Source organism: Medicago sativa, chromosome 7 (assembly GCF_051527215.1).
Source record: "Medicago sativa cultivar Bolivia chromosome 7, Bolivia_mono, whole genome shotgun sequence".
In the NCBI taxonomy this organism is placed as follows: domain Eukaryota; kingdom Viridiplantae; phylum Streptophyta; class Magnoliopsida; order Fabales; family Fabaceae; genus Medicago; species Medicago sativa.
In genome coordinates, this window is record NC_140755.1 from 57,483,769 (window position 1) to 57,504,334 (window position 20,566).

At 33.3% G+C, this 20,566-nt stretch overlaps 1 protein-coding gene, 1 long non-coding RNA gene and 1 pseudogene across 3 annotated transcripts; all 3 read right to left on the minus strand.

The window, feature by feature from the left end:
• Nucleotides 1–6,881: 6,881 nt before the first annotated feature.
• On the minus strand, nucleotides 6,882–8,393 carry LOC146907055 (uncharacterized). Its single transcript, XR_015019907.1, has 2 exons — nucleotides 8,224–8,393; nucleotides 6,882–7,211 (listed from the first exon to the last, which is right to left on the minus strand). It is a non-coding gene; the product is annotated as an uncharacterized LOC146907055 (long non-coding RNA).
• Nucleotides 8,394–11,461: 3,068 nt separating this feature from the next.
• LOC146907056 (F-box/kelch-repeat protein At3g23880-like) lies at nucleotides 11,462–15,182 on the minus strand (annotated as a pseudogene). The gene is made up of 2 exons (XR_015019906.1): nucleotides 13,782–15,182; nucleotides 11,462–12,046 (listed from the first exon to the last, which is right to left on the minus strand). The product of XR_015019906.1 is annotated as an F-box/kelch-repeat protein At3g23880-like (transcript).
• A 1,042-nt stretch (nucleotides 15,183–16,224) lies between these two features.
• On the minus strand, nucleotides 16,225–18,539 carry LOC146907057 (uncharacterized). Its single transcript, XM_085727881.1, has 3 exons — nucleotides 17,913–18,539; nucleotides 16,772–17,007; nucleotides 16,225–16,649 (listed from the first exon to the last, which is right to left on the minus strand). The coding sequence occupies exons 2-3, from the start codon at nucleotides 16,986–16,988 to the stop codon at nucleotides 16,447–16,449; spliced, it is 420 nt and encodes a 139-aa protein (XP_085584007.1). The 5' UTR covers nucleotides 16,989–17,007; nucleotides 17,913–18,539; the 3' UTR covers nucleotides 16,225–16,446.
• Nucleotides 18,540–20,566: the final 2,027 nt, after the last annotated feature.

Sequence of the window (20,566 nt, forward strand, 5' to 3'; positions counted from 1 at the left end):
TAGGTAACATAGGCAGAAACAGAATCAAAAGAAAATTAATCATAACAGAAAACAAACTAAAGAAGCAAAAGAAAAATAGAAGGAAAAACGAAGCTAATCAACCAGGATGAGCAGGCATGGCGCAAGAAGCGTTGTTAATCGACCATTTTAACATGACAGTTTCTGATGGTGGAAAGCAAATAACGAAACCTATATTTCATCAAAAAAAAATTCCAACAAACAAAAGCTCACTGATTGAAAAATTCATCGTTTGGAAACTGATTTCAAGCCAAAAAAAAAAATCATAGTAATCTGGATATTTTTTTTGAAGAAGCTAAATCATAGTAATCTGGATATGAAGACACCAGAAATGCTAAATCATGTGTTGTGACGGCTAGCTTTTTGGAGATAACACTGCAGGCATTTAATCGAAGTTAAACTTATTCTTCTTAATGAATCATGGTAGGATATGAGTTTAAACAGGCTTGGTTGAAAAACATATAATTTCAATATTAAGGCATTCTTTCCCGTTACAGATATAAGAGTGAATGATAAAAGTATGTTTCCCAAATTTGGTTTCCCAATCAAATATTGAAATGTATTTTAAATGAAAAACATACCAGTTTTCAGATTTTGCTAGGTTAATTCCCGAGTTGTGTAGATTATAAACTAACAAAACAATATGATTACCGACAATGTCATTTTGGATGACGAGAGAAATATTCAAGAATGTATTCGTAGGAAAATTAATGTGCAAACAAAAGAAAACTTGCAATTAGACTCACATAAGTTTCAGTGTCGATCCTACATTAAATGTTAAAAAGTTTCTCAACGCTATTGGCTTATGCTATTGTTGGGCCAGAGGAAGATCACACGTATGAACTATGAACCGGAAAAACTATGGTTCATATCATCTGCAAATGACTCAAGACAAATCGCACAAAAGAAAAGAGCTGCATTAAACCTAAACCACGCGAGTTACTAATTTGTCAAAGTCCTTAGAAGTGCATCCCTTCCTAATTAGGTGGGGATTAAGCTCATAATATGAAGCAAGGGTACTCCAAAATCAGAACTATCAGTAAAATGTACAAGTCGTATATTTTTCTGCTTGGTGATTAGATGTCTTCCCTATACTTAATTGCACCCTTTTTCTGCTTCTCTAAATTTCTTCTATGAACATAAAATTTGAATCTAGGTTTGGTTGCTTGGGTCATATCATCATTCTATAATTGTGGATAGTCTCTCTTTCATATATTCTAGACTTTAAGATATTTGTTTTCTTGTTTGCAATGATGGTTTGAATATGTTTCAGCAATAAACTTATAAGTATTGTATATCTATATATGGGTTTGTATGTTGAAATGATCACAAAGTATACAAAATCTTTGATTTCCAAAGGGGAAGCTAATTCTATGATTGAAAATAAAGAAACTTTCTGGTCTGCCTGAGCAAAAGCTTTCTTTGATGGATTTTGATGGAAGTTAACTAGAACTGATATCAAAGGCATTTGACACCGCCTGAATGAAAGCTTTCGTTTTGGGAGCTTTCTGTTCTGGCACCACCGGAGAAGGTGGATCTTTGTGGTGATTCATGGTAGTTACAACTTACTACTAGTTAAAAATGAACTTATTATTTCTAGATTAACTATTTTGCAAATGAATTGTTTGATTTTAAATTTGAAATGCTTCGTGTTCAAAACTGAATTAAGTTTAATTCCTCAGCAAATTATATCCTTCAAATTGCACATCTATAATCTGAGATGGAGAGTTTCTTTTTGTTTCTATATATGGATCAGAACAATAAATGTTACACTGCAAAAACAGTACCATCTAACTAGATGCATATGACATGTCCATATGAAGTGAAAGATTAAGATCGAACCGAGCTAACCAGCAACATGATTCTTTAGGCTATCAAGTCACTCTCAATCTCCTTTCACTTAATTATGGTGGATTAGAACCTTATGTAATTTAAATATTAGCCTAAGTTTCTTTGTGGACCTAATTCCTTGAAGATAATATGTTTAAATAGCAGCAATACTTAAAAATATCTGCACATGGTGGCAGCATTTATAATTAAGGACACAAGTTTTTAAATTTTGGAAGATAATAACGTGTATTATAATTACTACCAGAACTGGTATGGAATCAAGCAATCTGACAGAACCATCTGTTGAGTCCTCGTCAACATATCTTCTTTCTACAGTTGTAGTGATTCTACATACAGGCCAAGATCTCTGCCACAAATAAGCTAAATATTTAAACTAAAAGATCACATGACGAAAGAAAATTATAGTATTGAATGTAATAAGAATAAAGTAAAGACCAAACACCTAACTTGAATGGTTTGGCATTGAGCATAGGAATAACTATTGGAAAAGGTCACGTGACCAAAATGGGGAGAGTGAACATTTCCTAACCTCTTGTTCACTGGTACTTCTCAGAGCAAGGACAGGAGATATTTTTGGTTGATCTTTGTATTATTAGAAGTTCAGAAAATGAGAGAAATTGAACATGACGAAAGTAACTGAAGTAGTGTGATATAACAGCCTGTGAGGCAAGCTCCTCACTGGTTGCGAACATTTACAGAGACACTAATTACAGAATACTACATCATGAAAATTAAGACACCGACACTCCAAGCTTGGAACACAAAGCAAGAAATTGAGGAGATAAGGCCTTAGTCATCAGCACAATGATCAAATGCAGGAATGTGCATAAGTCAAAGTTATTTTCTGAGGACCCTGCACCTGCAACCTCTACAACGGCTTCACTAATCGATGTATTACAGTTTGATTGGGCAAAAATAGTTGACAGGGGGGGGTAATTTAAATCCATAGAAAAATTCGGAGAAAATGACAGAAAGATAATTCAACCATAGATAATTCCAATTATACCCCAGATGATCATCCAAAATGTGTGCCTGAATGAAGAGTTAAGAGACTTTCATTTTGTGAAATAGCACAATTATTTTGGGTCAAATTTCTACAAACACTTCAATAGAATTCCAAAAGAGGCATCAAGAAATGAATTATACAGTGAGTTCTAAAACTAAAAGAAAAATGTAGCTCCAATAAGCCTCCTTTTTCCTTTCTTCCAATCATCCTGTCATCGACCAACTATGGCGCCTGGAGTGCTTGAAGTTGGAGTTGTGGTCCTGTGATTCAAAAAGGACCCATGTTAAAAAGGTGACAAAAAAACAGAAACATGAGAAAAATGAATGCATAATTCTCAAAAGTGCAGCCACATTTCTTTGTAAAAAAATAAACAAATCAGCTCTAACCATGATGCCTAAAAGCTAGACGTGATGACACAATTTATTCAATTAGAAATTCCAATGCTCCGATGATCACCGATAAATAACAAATAGGTAGGTTAATTAACAAACATACGTCCAAACAGCCAGTATGAATGTTAATACAATAATACAAACACACTCATTTTATGTATTATGAAGTAAATGGAACTGATATAACTTTGAAGAAGAAAAAAATTGTTTTTCTTTTTCTCATTTATGTAAAGATCTATGAATAGTAAATCTGTTCATGTCCAAAGATATGTTCCACTTGCCCGTTGACATGTTACTCGCTTTAACCTTTCACTATACAAATTTTATGCCTTTACCTTTCATATTTATGTACTGGAGACCGACCAAATAATGATCATTCATGAAAGATTGAATTTTCTTTTCCATGCATCATCTTTTAGTTATAGAAACAAAAACAAAACAGATTCATTTAAGCTTGATATTGTTAAACACTTATAAATAGATAAGCACTTTGCAATATAATAATCAAACTTAAGAGTACTCACATCAAACTATAATTATGAAATGACAAGGATTTTTAAACAACATAGTGACCTAAATGAATTAACATAAATTCATGCAAGTGAATCATTGAAGATGAACTTACTTTCAACTCGTTGAGACCAAACTTTCAACATATTCCTTCACAAAAAACCAATTTATTCCATTGGTAATTTCAGTTGGCTCTAATCTTTTATCTCTCCAATTATAAAGATTTGCTTCACCTCCTGGAACCTATTCCTCCTTATATAGATTTAGGCACAGTTCTATCACAAGTGCATTCTCAAAAGCAAAATATTTTTTATGCCAATAGGGAACCATCAAGAAAGAACCAACCATAAGACTGAATAATTGATAGAGATTGCAATTTTTACGGCATGATGACAGATACCATCAAGTTATCACTTCTATAACAACGCAAAGTAAATCACTTTTAACTAAGCTCTCTTACTGCATCAAAATGACTTGTCACATACTCTTCTCAATGTGCCATTTTTCAGAGCACTTACCAACGTTCTCATGTTAAAGAGAATTGAAGAGAACCTATATTAAAAATATTATGTTATAGGGACTGCATGTTTAGAACTAACATTAATTATTACATGGTTCACTGCTTTCTTCTGTGTAACATTTTCTTTTGACTCTAATTTTCTGTCAAGCTAGTGTTTTAGCCATAGTATTGGCATCTGTTGGGCTGAGTGATTCATTTAAGCGGAGAGGAGTGGGTCACTATGTAATTCTTTGGTTTGTAGTTCTGTTTGGCTTGATTGGCTTGGATTGCATTGACTTGGGTAATATTTTCTAGCACATCTTGTTTGTTCTACTATGCTAGTATTACTGCATTCATTTTTACTTATAAAAGAAAAATTGCATTAGCAAAGCCTTTCAACTTGACGGTCAACTGTTCACACGTTGAGAATTCTCTTGACATATTTTTGGCTACCGAGATTATTGATAAACATAAAAAGATGAGTGTGGCTACACTAAGATGTAACATCTATATGAACGGAGAGATGCATGTTGTACAACATATTCAACTTGTACACTCGCCTTAGCGGATTGTACTGGGTTCCTTTTATTTGAAATTCCAATGGGCTAGATGGTTGTGAGCTTGGTGGAATCTGTGGTATTACTGCTTGTGGAAAAGTAGTGTCATTTTCCTTAGCAATCTGCAAGTCCAAGTGCACCAAACCTTAAAGAGTTGTAGATTATATATAAAAAATCTACATATAATCACCATGTTTCAATTGGCATCACTATGTTGTTCAGTTCAAATCCTTCTATGCAGATCCCATTTTTAGTGTTATAAGCAGGAAACTTGTTATATGGGTTGTCATTGATATACTGCAGCAGGAACAACATTTAGGTCAAAGGACAATTTAAGATGAAAAGTAGTATGTGTTCGTCAAGTATCTCAAAAGTAATTATTTACCTTCTGGTGAATTTTTGTATCTCCTACAAATATGGCATTAACCATTGAGTTATACAAAAAAGCTTGAAAGAATAGTTTATCACCAATAACAGCTCATTGTGGAAGCCCACCAAATTATAAATATTTTAATTGCGAAGCAGAAGTAAGAACAGGCCACAAAAAAGGTCATTCTGAAAACATTAACTAGTTAAGACTGCAACAAATTTGTGAACTGTGAGACAGCCAGAATCAGCAGAAAATTAATCATAACAGCAAACAAACAATAAAAAAACAAAAAATAGAAAGAAAATACGACAGTTTCTGATGATGTCGCATGACACAAGAAGTATTGTTCATCAAAGAAAAAATCCGAGACACAAATAAACACCGATTGAAACACGTCTTCTGGAAACCGACTTCAAGCCAGAGAAATAAATCATTGTGATCTGGAGCCAAAGACGCCAGAAATGCTAAATTTCTTTGGAGACAAGAGTCAAGACTGCACTACTGCAGGCATTTGATCAAACTGAAGATGAACTTATTTAAATTCATGAATTCATAGCAGGATATGAGTTTAAACAAGAGTGGGTGAAAAACATAATTTGAACAAAATAGTCGAGGCATTCTCGTCCTGTTACAGAATATAAGAGTAAATGATAAAGCCCCCCCCCCCCCCCCCCCAATTCCAAAATTTGATGCTTATCAAGTATTGGAATATTTTTTAATTGATAACAGTCAAAATATTTCAGATTTTACAAAATTAAAAGCTGAGTTGAATAGATTATAAACTAATAAAACACTGCCATTAAAATATTCAAGAGTGCACTCTTAGGAAAATACACACACATACATACCAGTATGTAATATTCATCAGCTACATACCAGTGCATGGTGATCATGGGCACTCCAACCACAATTGCAGGGTGTTTCAAGACCAACCTCTGCGGCCCCTAGCCTCTCGGCATCATCCCTACAGAATTTAAAAGCCTCTACTACACACAAAACTCTTTACGATACACGGGAACCACCCGAAGAAATCCTTTCCAGGCACCCCACCTCCTGTCTCCAAATACTGCTCATTATTGAGATGACACAGATCCCAAAGCAAATGTAAACCACCAAGTTGGCTTCCCTTGAGTTGAGCCAACTCAAACACTAATCATCATCTCCACCATCATAATCAACAACATACATGATGAAAGTAATTGCATCTAGTAAATTGATTTTAACTGTGTGATCAAGAGGACGTGCATATAGTACATGATTTTAACTGTGTCATCATCTCCACCATCATAATCATATTCATACAACCTTACACAATTAGACTAATGTCACAGATGCTGATATAAAAAACACCAAACAGCCTGCGAGGTGAGTTCCTCGCTGGTTACAAGGAATCTACAGAGAAACTAGGAACAATTTACATACATTACTTATATATTATCCCCTGAAGTAGAACCAGTTTGTCATGAAAATTCATAGACTTCAAGCTTAAAACACAAAGCAAAGGCAAAAAAAAAGGTGCAGAAATCAAAGTTAGTTGCTGACCTTGACCCATACCTGACCCTCTACCGTGGCTTCACTACTGGATAAAATGGAGTTCGAGTGGGTGAAAATAATTATTAGTGAGATCAATTTAAATCTATAGAAAAATTTGCAGAAAATGCCAAGGAAAGATCATGCATCCATGAAATTGACATACTATTAAATGTAAATATTATGCAACTACAAAAATATTACTAATATACTCAAATAGTCATACAAAATATGTGCTTGAATCACTTAAACAGTTAGAGACTTCTGCTAGCCCTTACACAAATAAGAGTACAGTTCCACAAAAACTTTCAAAAAAAAAGTCCAAAAGCGACATCAAGAGGGCCATAAATATCTTATACAAGATAAGTACAAAAACTAAAGAAAATGCAGCTCCAACAAGTCCCTTTTTCCCGTTCTTCCTACCATCCTGCATCGACCATCGATAATGCCAGAAATGCTTGAAGTTAAAGTTGTGGTCCTATGATTCAAGAAAGACCCATATTACACAGGAGAGAAAAACATCAAAATACAAAACGTAGAAAAAAACACAGAAAAAACGAATGCATAATTCTCAAAAGTGAAGGCACATTCCTTTGTTAAAAAAATAATAGTAAAGAAATTAGCTTCAACCTTGATGCCTAAATGCTAGTACCATAATTACACGAAGGTTATGATATGAAAAAATAGATTATACAAAACTAAACTAAACCAAGAAGAATATGAAATACATATACAATTATTTGCAAAAGCATTTTCATGCTTAAAAAACATGGTAATAGGATTTTTTTTTTTTTTTTTCCTACAGGTTTCCTCTATTCGAGATGTGTCAAACACTAAAATTTGGATACATTTCCCAGCTGATATTCAAACCTTGGTTCTTTACGTTGTGGGAGTCTAGCTTCTTCGGCTAGACCCAAACGGCCAAACCTGGTTGGTTAACGGATGGGTTCAAAACATACGCCCAGCCAATTTAAACGTTCATACAATAAAATTACTACATCACAATCATTATCTATAACAAAGTTTTGAAGTAAATGAAATTAATATCAGTTTTAAGAGAAAATGATGTTTTCCTTTTCTCATCTATATATAGATGAATAGATAATAAATTTGTCCAAATCTAAAGATATTTGTAACCAACCCATTGACATGTTTTTCGCTTTAACATTTCACTTTACTACTTTTTAAGACTTTTTTCCCTACATTTCAATTTTAAATAATGTATTATCGTCCCAAATTGGGAATAACTTCATTCTTTAGTTTTGAATAAAATGTTATGAGTACCAACCAAATTTTGAATAAAATGTTATGAATATACCAACCAAATTTTTTAAAGATCATTCAATAGTCATTGAATATCCTTTTGGGAAGATTATCTTCAAGTTATAATAATATATAAAAGCAACCCAAAACAAACTCATTCAGTTCAATGATTATAAAACACTTAAAATAATTCAAACAAATAATTAAATCATTGAAGAGAAACTTACTTTCAAGAGGATGACATAACCCTTGGTATGAAACCACTATTTCATTGTCGACTGATATAATTCGCTCTACCCTTTTATCTCTCCAATTATAGAGAACTGCATGTTTTTTTTGATTGCTTGCCATTATGAGTGTTTCATCACTCTCAGAAAGGTACGTACAATGGAAACAAGAACAATTTAATTAAACGACGTCGTGTTGGTATGCACGTGATTCGGCCAAATACAGTATTGGTTTTTCACCGTACATGAGTAATTTTCTTGTAAAAAAAAAAAGTAATTTCCATTTTTTTTTAGGAAAAACCAAAATATTGGTTTTTTTTTTCTTTTGAAAGAACCAAAATATTGTTTTTTTTTTTTTTGAAGAGAACCAAAATATTGTTTGTTTATTGCATTTTTGTGTTCATTTTAAAATATAGGTGAAATAGTAGAAAATAAAAAAGTGTTGTACCCAAGGAAAGAAAAAAAGTGAGATAGGTTTTGTTTAGTATGTATCTGGTCATTTAGTGTTCGATCGGGAGGTAAGTAAAGTTTTGTCAAGTTTTGTTAAAAAGGAAAAAAGTGTCAGATTTTGTTTAATATGTTAATATTGGTAGAGCAATGCTAACAACACCGCTTTAACACACTTTTGATAGGTTAAAATTCACATAGATATTATGTAAATTTGGTGAGGTTCATGTGGATTTTAATCAATCAATTAGAATATGTTGAAAATGTATGTTAAAATGTGTGTTGTTAACAATAATGTATCAATATTGTTTGAACCAGATTCATCTGGATTTTAATCAATCAAATTGAATGTGTGTTTGTACCAATATTTATACTCTATATAAATTTAGTAAGATTCATGTGGATTTTAATCAATCAAATTGAGTGTTTTGAAAAGTGTATATTAAAATGTGTGTTTGTATATTAAAATGTGTGTTATTAACAATATTGTACCAATATTTATACTCCATATAAATCATCCCGTCAGAATTAGTTGAACCCGATTCACATGATTAAGCCACGCAGAGGCAACAATTATATCACGAGCAATTTAAATCCACAACTATCTACCACCAATAGCTCCCTATGGATTACAGTTGAGGTTTTGTGTGCCAATAATTCAAAAAGGACCAATATCATAAACCTCCAGTGAACATAGCACTTTTGTATTAAGTTGACGCTTACAGGATTTAACGTCAAAGCAAAAGTAGTTTGTAAACTTCATTGTTGGCTATGATCAAATGGTCTCTCTTATTATTCTCATAACTAAATATTTGCTAAAACAATTTAAGTTAGGAAAAATTTACATCCCTTCTATTTCATTATGATGACCAAACAACTGAATGGGATGAGTTTGAATGGTCGCTGTACGAGTGTTCGCAAACAAACCAAGTCATAAGCCAAAGTGTGTTAATAATAACTTCTGGATGACATATTTTCATTGCGGCTTTTGCAGTTAATACTCACTATCAGAGTAACTTATTTAGCAAATGAAAAGTAATTTGCTATCCGTATTTGTTATCATACATATTGACTATCTGAATTTTAACCCTCCTAAGTGGTATGCCAAGCTCTATCTATATCCGGAGATACCTGAGGCCTCTGATCTGAGAATCCAAGAGCTCTGGAAGAAAATTCCGAAGTTTATATCCCAAACTGTGTCTGGAATTTTTTGTGGCGTCTCGGCCGAAACTTTCTCTCCACCAGGTACAACCTTGGAAGGAAAGGTATGAAAATTGATTTGATTTGTCCACTTTGTCATGTAGCTGAAGAAACACAGGACCACCTCTTTATGCACTGCCAAGCGACTCAAGCTCTCTGGTTTACATCATCTCTTGGCATTCATGTACCACAAAACATAGACATTAACTCTTGGTTGTTACAGCGGCTGTCTAGCACAGAGAAGTTAGCCTCCCAACTTTTTTGCATCATTCTCTGGAAACTGTGGGGGGGCTAGGTGCGACATAGTTTTCAACAAATCTGTTTTCAACCCATTGCTGCTAGCCGAATCTGCTGCAAGTTTTGTAGATGAGTTTAACATAGTTAATGTTGCTGCTCCACGATCGAGTCATGTCCCGGAAAACATCAGAAAGGACGCTCCTGCTGCTGGCACGCTCAAAGTTAATATTGATGCAGGTTGTATGCTTAATGGCACCACTTGTTGGGGAAAGATTGTTAGGAATGATGTTGCAGCTGTATCATATGCAGCCACTTTGAAGGTTTCTCCCATGCTAGTTGAAACTCTTGGACTAAGGTGGGCACTTTTGTGGCTAAAGGAACAACACTTTGATGAGGTTATAAATGAAACAGATGCTGAACAGGTGATTAAATATCTTAAAAATCAAATCAAAGTTTCAGAAATTTCAAATGTCATCCTAGATTGTCTTGCTCTATTAGCAGAAATGGAACAAGTTTCAGTTTCCTTTCTTAGTAGAAAAAGGAATTTAGCAGCTCACAGTCTAGTAGGTGTAGCATCCTCTGTTGGTAGTAAATCTTGGGTGGGAAATGTCCCTTACCAAATTGACCATATCATTTGTAATGACTTTGTTTTATCTTAATGAAAGTTGTCTTCACTGTCCAAAAAAAAAAAAAAAAGCTCTCTCTGTATCCTGACATTGTGATACATTCAGTCATGAAAATTGAAAGGCTGACATAGAAAATGACAAAAAGAAAAGCTGATAATGATACAATTTGTTTTCATGGATTTCTGTTAGAGTGATGGAAGATAGACACTTCAGATCAAAGACATATGCGATGTTCGGTACACGCTAGTCTGCACCACTAACATGACATTAGCATACAGAATTATGTAAAACTACGTTCAATTCCTTAGATTATTAATGGTTTGGTTTCTACATGTCATTGTTAGTACTGTGTTCGATTTTCGTATCTATGCTTCAAAGGTGACGACCCTCATTTCCCTTTATGTGCAGCATATAGCTGTTCTACCAGACAGAATGACATTGTGCATGGGTGCGGGGGGATTAATTTCAATTTTGCTATTAAAAGATGAGTTGAAGTAAGTTGACTCTGTGACTTTCTAAAATCATCTAAGTTCGTGACTAGCTTCAAACTACCCTCTTTTTTATACAAGTCCTTGATTCTGAATGCATTGTTCACCAAGGTGTTTCCTCAATAGGGAATCAGGTAATTTATTTGTCATGACTACTCTTCTGACTTAATAATTTTACTCAAGAATGACACTGTAAAATGCTTATCAATTTTCTAGTTCTTTGCTGGGTGAATCACAAACTGGGAAAGCACTCTGGCAGAGTATACATTATGCATGCTGACAGCTGAATAAGCTGATGACAGTTTATATATAAGCTCATGTACATTAAACAAAGCTTGCATTCATAGACTTCAACTATATAACTTAAAATCTATGTAAGAACTTAAATACAATAAATGATAACAATCATCTAAAATGAAACTTTCTTAGGAACAGATTCTACATTATATTAGAAAAATCCACCATAGTTGTGTACCTGCATTACTCACTATCAATCTGCTTTAGTGATTGAACAAGGGTAGTGAGTGATATTGCGGTAAGAGGATTCACACTCTTGAACTGCTTTACAGTTTTTCCTGCATTTATTTTGCTCATTTTCTGATCATTGAGCCGCCACGAGTCTACCACTGTCCACGATCCTCCTCACAGCTTTTTCAATTCATTCCCGACTCACCACCTTGTTTAGTTGGACCAAACGGTGATAAGCTCTCCACTCACATGAACCAACCTCCACTTCAAGCCCATGATCCTTAGTAACCAAAGGACAATAATCTCCACTCACATAGACCCACCACCACCCGAAACCCATGAACCTCAGGAACCAACCTATCATTCAAAAACTGGTCACTAAACCTGGGTATGCAAATCAACTGTAGTATAGTACTTTTAGATTGATAATATTAAAACAATCATCCTAAACTTACACTTCAAATTTTCAATTATAATTTAAATAAAAAAAAAAAAAAAAAACTAGAAATACGATAATTTTTTATTTATTATTTATTCCAACACTGAACCGATCAGTTCATTGGCATTCATTCTCCATCCAATTTTGTTATAGATTTTTGTACAAGACTATTAAACGATCGACTACAGAAAAAAATGTTTTAACATTCAGCACCACTATTAACCCCGAGTTCATAACAATGAAACCACAATCTTAAATAAAACATGAAAAAGTTTATTTAGCTTTGATGTTGCTCTGATAGATTAACAACTATAAGTTTATAACTATTATTTTTATGCAACTTAGATGTTATTTTGATGGATTGATGAGGCAATTTAACTTTTTGAATAGTCAAGTAAGATTTTGATTCTTGATTTAAATTTTCAATAAATGGTTTTAATTTGGAACACCAAGGCTAAAATTCAACTCACAAGTATTGTGTAAATATATATAGATATATAACAAACTATGTAATATTGATCAACTACATAGCTGGGCATGGTGACTGTGAGCACTACAGCACAGATCCCCTCAACCATCAAATTCCAACCACAATTGCAGGGTTTTTCAAGATCAACCTATGTGGCAGGATTGGAAAATCACTTAATGATAAACATTAAAAAACTAAAATTATATTAGTTCTTTAAACAAAACATATTATAGTATTTTTGTATAACCTGCAGGGAGAAAAATTAAAATAGACAGAAACAGAATCAACAGAAAATTAATCATAACAGAAAACAAACTTAAATTAGTAACATAGGCAGAAACATGAAGCTAGTTAACCAGGAAGAGCAGGCATGGAGCAAGAAGAATTGTTCATCTACCATGATGCAGTAGAAGCGACATGTCAGCCGGCCCTAGGGAAAATGATGTTTCATTTTCTCATCTATCTATAGTTCAAATTTCTCATCTATCTATAGATAAATAGATATAAATTTGCCTAAGTCTAAAGATATTTGTAACCAACCTATTGACATGTTTCTCGCTTTAACATTGGACTCTACTACTTTTTATGACTTTTTTCCTTGCATTTCAATTATAAATAATGTTTATCCTCCCAAATTGAGAAAAGCTTTTTTTTTTGTTTTGGAAACAGCATGAATATTAAAATACCAGAATCATACAAGATGTACAAAACGGATGCAAAACACAGAACAGGAGGCCCGTAATTGCGGTAACCCCGAAACAAAAGAAAACACAGTACAGACAAGCTGCGCTGCCCCTGCCAAAAACAGCAGACAGAGACCGCAGCACAGCCGACGGCCCTAGCCACTACCCTGCCCAACCAAAAACAGCCCTCCCTATCTCAAAAGGCAATCCTTTGGATTCCACTTCCAATCATAGAACATACACAAAGGAATCATCAATCTAGAAAGGCTCCATTGCCATGACAACATTTTAATTGAGAACAACTTCATACTTTAGTTTTGGATAAAACATTATGAATACCAACCAAATAAAGATCATTCAAGAGTCGTTGAATTTCTTTTGGGAGGACTATCTTCAAGTTATAATAATATATAAAAACAATCCAAAACAAACTCATTCAGTTCAAGATTATAATACACTTTAAATTAATTCAAACAATTAAATCATTAAAGAGAAACTTACTCTCAAAAGGTTGAAACTAAGCTTTCAACATAATCCTTAGTATGAAACCACAATATTTCATTGTCGACAGATGTAATTTGCTCTACCGTTTTATCTCTCCAATTATAGATAATTGCATGGTTGTCATAACCATCATAGCCTTGTTGATTGCTTGCCATTATAAGTGTGTTGTCACTCTCAGAAAGGTGCAATGGATACAAGTACAATTGAGAACCATAGTCCAGTGAATCACTAATGCCATAATCAATTTGAAGGTCCTGAAAACTAATTTTGAGGAATTGAGTCCAAAGACTCTTGAACTCCGTACTCCATCATCAACCATAAAACAAAATGGGTCTCCTTGTAACGGTGAGAAAAACATAGACAATCCATCAATACAGTAACAGCTGGATCAACAGGTGGTACTTCAACAAATCCTTGAGGCGGCCGCAAATGTTGGTACGTCTCGGTAGTCAGATCAAGTGAGAGGATGAGAAATTGATCGATTGAAATATCATTCCAATCATATTCGGTCTTATTTTGAATGGTCAACCAATTAATAGTGCCACTGACATACACACCATTATTGACATATGGATGACAACGACTAGCCTCAATATCAAAAGGAACAACGGGAAAATTTGGAATATCTCTCCAAACATTATCACTCAAACTAAAAACTTTTACCTGGTCTGCAGAAAAGGCCACCACTTTATAAGTGTCATTTGAAATATCATATCCAAATGTTAGCCTGAAAAACTCGTTTAAACACCCTAATTCTTCAGATAATGTGTTTGTGGCTGGGTTCCAAAAACGAAACCAATCATGTTCTTCCTCCTCGTAGATGTAAGAATAACAGCGTAAACAGAGCAATCCATTGCAGGAACCAACGATGATACAACAATCCATATTACCCAATACGTAGTAAGGATCATTAGGAATGCCGACATTCCTCAATAGGTGGTAAGGTTCGAAGGGTGTGATGGTTAACGGAGCCTCGAGCAAATGACTAACGGGAAATGGTACGACACTGCAATTGGACTCATCGTCAGACGACAGGTCTGAAACCAGTGCGAGGTGTGTGTTCCGCGGCGATCGGTGAAGATGGAGTTTGGCGAAGGAAGGATCATGAGAAATTAGGGTTTGCCATGATTTGCAAACACATTTGAATTGCATGAGAGTTTTGACAGGAAGGCGTGACAGGATTTCCACGATGAGTTCATCGAGGAGGAGAGATGTTGGAGCGCCACCGTTTGAATGCGGCGGAGGATCGGAATTCGTCATGAGAATTGAGAGGCAAGGATGCTGGTGACTATGAAGATTGCAACGATTTATTGTTCAAATTTGAGATCTGAGATCGAACTACAAAGGGTTAAAACCCTAATGAACATTTGAGCATCAAAGTGTTTATCGTTTGTTATACTAGACTCTAACCCGTACGATCTACAGGTTTTGTAGAGTTTCTTATATAAACATCAAAGTGACTATATTATTAATTTTAGAGTTACATTCAAAGTAATAGAAACAATGAAACTAAGTGATGTTTGAGAGTGATCGACATGCAAAATCTCAAAAAAGAAAATTATAACATTAGTTTGCATCAACAAAAATGAACATGGAATAAAAGTCATAAATTAAATTATGTGAAATTAATCAAACATGAAAATAAACACAATAAAAATGAGGGTTAGTGGCTTAAAAAAAAGGCCTTTAAGATTACATATCCATTTTAGAAGCAACTATATTTCAATAAAAATGTTAGTGGTCTAGTGGTAAAAGCTCTAAGGTGTTGTTATGGGTAGTTGGTTCAATTCCTTGCAAAACAATTTTTAAAAAAAAATATATTTAGACCAGCCAAAAAGGACGGTATTAGGGTTAATTAAGGTTGATTGAAGAATATCTAACATTTATATATATATATATATTAAGATATTCGTTCCTTTATAAAAATGAAAAATGAAAAAGATTCCTTAGGATTTTTATAGAATTTTTCAAGCATGTGATAGTTTTTTTTTTTTTGAAGGAATGTGATAGTTTCACTACACCATTTATGCTTTATAACAACAATCGAAAAATGTTGCCAGAACTATGAAAAGCGTCCCCTAAAGGTATAGGGGACGTTTTTCAGGGGTCTCCTATACGAGCGTCGCCTATAGTCTATGGGGACGTTTTTTCATGATCTTTGGGCACACTTTTACAAAACGTCGCCTAAGCCCTAGGAATAGGGGACGATTTTTTGGGGATTCTGAGGGGACGTTTTTAAATGTTACCATAGGTTGCTTCAATTAATAAACGTTGCCTTAAATGTGAATCTTTAAGAAAACCAAAAAACGTCCCCATAGCTTACAGACAACATTTTTAGAGTGTCCCCGTAAAATTTTAGAATTTTCCAATTATTTTAGAAATGTAACTATAGCTTAAAGGCAATATTAAAATTGTCAATTATAACTCAATTAAGATCGAATTTAGCAATACAACCACAAAAGATGTAATATAATAAAATAGTTCAAACATTAATTCAAGACATAATAGTAATCAAAATGTCAAACATTACTTGATAAGTTTAATGCTTAGAAGTATAAGCCTAGCAAAATAGCAAAACTATAGTTCGGACAAGTTTAGTGGTTGAACTACAATCCAAAATGTGGTTTAACTACCATCAAAAATAAAGCACCATCCAACTCGATCATTCAAGTTTATCTTGTAATTCATCACTCATATCGTCCACTTCAAATTCATCACCGATGTCATCCTCTTGAAATTCATCATCTAGGTCATCCTCTTGAAATTCATCATCTAGGTCATCCTCCTGAAATTCATCACTTAAGTTGTCCTCAAGAAATTCGTCCTTTTGAACTTGCTTTTGCTGAGTTCCTTTTTTTGGTGTTTCTAAATTTTGTGAAAATTCATAAAAAAAATATTAGGAACAAATATATATGAAGGAAATCCAAAACATGGATGTTACATATGTAATTTTATAAAATCATAATCATGAGACAAGAAAAAATTACCGTCTACAACTTCTACAATCCCTTGAGGCATTTCTCTATTGTTTCCCTGCAGGCTCTCATGCAACTTTTCAATTTTTTCTTGCTTAATTTGATGTTGAAACATCTTTTTCAACTCAACGCTTGATCTAGCTTGAAAAGGTAAATCAAATCCTTCAGCAGGACTTTGACTAGTAGGCCTCTGCGAACCACCAGCTTTCACACTTCTTACATTGTCCATTATGTCAACCAATGATGAACTACAATCATTAAAAAAAATTGATGAACTACAAAGGGGAAAAAATTACATAATTATACAATACAATCGATGTTAAAAAAGGAATCTTTTTTTTGAGTTGTCAAATCTATTAGGCAAAACAACCCGCACAAGACGTAACAGTTGCGCTGCTTGAAACAAAACAAAATTACAATGGGTTGGGCTACATATAAGTAGAAGCCACTAGGAAACAAATACAACACAAAAGGAACAAAATTACAATGGGTTGGGCTACATATAAGCAGAAGCCACTAGGAAACAAATACAACACAAAAGGAACAATGATGTTAGGCTAACTAAACCAAACAACACCAAGACCACAACAACCCAGTTTAAATGTCCAAAAAAAAGCTCCCAAAAATCAGTCCAGCTACCACTAACCCCACCACTTAAAAGACACTGTAAACACTACCTAATCAGTACTAGAATCAACAGAATCATCAATGCATCCATATGTTCAAAGATGTTAATAAACTTCAGCTATATTACTTGTGAAAAAGGGTGCTGCTAGTCAATAGTATTTTACTTAAAATCATGAATGGACAAAACGATTATGTTGACCCATTTCAATTAAATCTTTTTTTTAAACCACAAACTGAAATCAACATAAACTAAACACATAATCCATGAAGATAATGAAATTAAACAGAACCGATTGAAAAAATATCAAATTTATGAATCAATGTCTATAAAGATTAAATTTTTCATAGTAAAAAATACAATAAAAAATTGAATAGAATGAAGTTAAAAGGTACCCATTGAAAAATTATCAAGATTTACAAATCAATCTTTGTAAAGACTAAATTTTTCATAATAAAAAGTACAATAAAAAACTGTTTTTTCATCAAGGAAACTAAAATAGAGGATGAAGAAGAGAGGAAAAATTACATGGATCTATTGTTGTTTGAGATGAGCGATTTGGGGGTTGAAGATTTGGGTGATTCTGCAAATCACTACAGAAGTTAAACGTACAGCTTGGTTGTTCGATTGAGGTCACAAGGGTTTTGGATTTGAAGGGATTTAGGCTATCGATTTGTGGTCACCATGGCTCTGTTGATGAATTGAAGAACCATTGAAGGAATTTGAGATTAGAGGTCACGATTTCAAGGGGGTGTTTGGACCGATTTCATGGGATTTGGAGTTGTTACGATAACAAGGGTTGAATGAATTTGGGAAAGACAATGAAAGTATAAACTAATGATAATTATAATAATATATTATTATATTATATTATGTGTGCTAGCTAACCTTCTTTCTTTTAATTTTTTTAATAATGTTTGGTAGGTGCGTGTATTTGTTTTGTGGTAGTGGAGGGAAAATTGCCGCCCCCAAAATTTTGTGGCAAAACACTCTTTTTTTTTTTTTTTTAACTTTCACAAACAGATTAGTTTTTTTTTTTAAATAAGTACTATGAGTTTTTTAAAGTGTCAAATAAGTCCTTTAAGTTTTTTTAAGTTTTAAATATGTCATTTAAGTTGCTAATTTAATGCACGTATTTTAAAATTTTAAAATAATTAAGTTTGAAAATGAGTCATTAAAAGGGTAATAAGGACCTATTTCAAATCTAAAAGGATTAACATATTGTTTTTGTAAAACTTAAAGGACCAAACAAGATATTTGGCCAAAATTTGATGTTGTTTGCCTTAAAACTAAAGTGACAATCTAAAATTGTTCCCTGAAGTATTTAAGGGGACAATTATCAATTATTGCTAATGAAATAGTAAAGTAACACTCCAAAAACGTCCCCAGAAGTACATTAGGGGACAGTTTTTAGGGGTTGCAAATTTTCGTTTAGCATCAATCATAAATCGTCCCCAAAACTACTTTTAGGGGACAATTTTTACACGTCCCCTAAAAAAGTGTTGCCAGAGACAATAAATGGTGTAGTGTTTTTTTGTTTCTTTTGTTTTTAGGGAGGGATGTGATAGTTTCATTTTCACGGGATATACCACGTAATAATTTGATTTATTTTTAATTTAGAAAAATATTGATTTACATTATGTCAACGTGTGGAAAGACGGGCATTCACATAGCCGTCTTTTCGTTTTTTTTTATTACGCTAACACATATATAGATTATGAACGATATTTTATATAAAAAAGTTTATATAGATTAAAATTATAAGCACAAATATTTATGAATTTCAAATGTAACAAACAAAATTGTTTAAGGTATAGTTTGAATAACAAAAGTCAGCCTAAAATCCTCTATTGTTTATAAATATAGTACAAATATATCATTAATAATTGTAACAAAAAAAAATATCATTAATAAGTGTACAACAACTTGTCAAAAAAATAAGTCTACAGAAACAATAAATATATACAAACGATGACACAACATGATATGAATAAAAAGCTTATCAGCGAGGAGAAATATTAGGGATTGCTGCATTTTAGAAGGAATTTGCTAGTTTAAATTGGTGCGCTGCATTTTAGATGGAATTTGTTAGGTTAAATTGCTGCTAATCTAATGCAGAATTTTAGAGGGAAGTTATTAAGTTAAGTTGCTGCAGACCTAATAAAATTAATAAATAAGGATAAAAAAGGCATGAAATTGGTGGGCATGAAATTGGTACGATGCATTTTTTTAGATGAAATTTGTTATGTTAAATAATTGCAAACCTAAAAGTGTAGAAAATATTTGATTCAAAAAAAAAAGGAGGATAGGAATGAAATTTGTTAGGTTAAAAAATAAGGATTCGGCTGGCCAAAATTATAGCAAACTTGATAAAAAAAAATCGGCTGTCATTAAGTAAGATGATCAATGACTAAAATTGAATGACGCCTAAATGTGCAAGATCCAATGGCTCAGAAAAGAGGAGGGAAAAATGGGGGGAAAATATTAGGGCAACAATAGCTTGAGGGGTTTAGCTTTAGTAAGTTAGGGTAGAAAATATTTGCTTCATAAAAAAAAGGCAAGATGATAGGAATAAAATTGGTGCGATGCATTTTTTTAGATGGAATTTGTTATGTTAAATAATTGCAAACCTAAAAGTGTAGAAAATATTTGATTAAAAAAAAAGGAGGATAGAAATAAATTTGTTAGGTTAAAAAATAAGGATTCGGCTGGCCAAAATTATAGCAAACTTGATAACAAAATTCGGTTGGCATTAAGTAAGATGATCAATGGCTAAAATTGAATGGCGCCTAAATGTGCAAGATCTAATGGCTCAGAAAAGTGGAGGGAAAAATGGGGGGAAAATATTAGGGCAACAATAGCTTGAAGGGTTAAGCTTTAGTAATTAAGATTATTGTAAGATAACTTTGCGCAGTGTCTCTCCATTGATACCTAAGTCGTATATCTTATGATGTGAGTGAGACTACTCATCATTCTATCAAGAGCCGATAATCACTTTAGTTCCTTATTCTACACCTCTTGTTGTCACAAAGATCCCTAACTCAAAATTAAATACAAAGAAGTCACTGATTCTGCACTTTCGTTGTCTATTGACTTTAAATAATTCTACTAAGTGATAGATGTGGCACATGTTTTACGATAACATGGCATATGAGATGTCAGAGGGACTAAAGTGAAAGTAG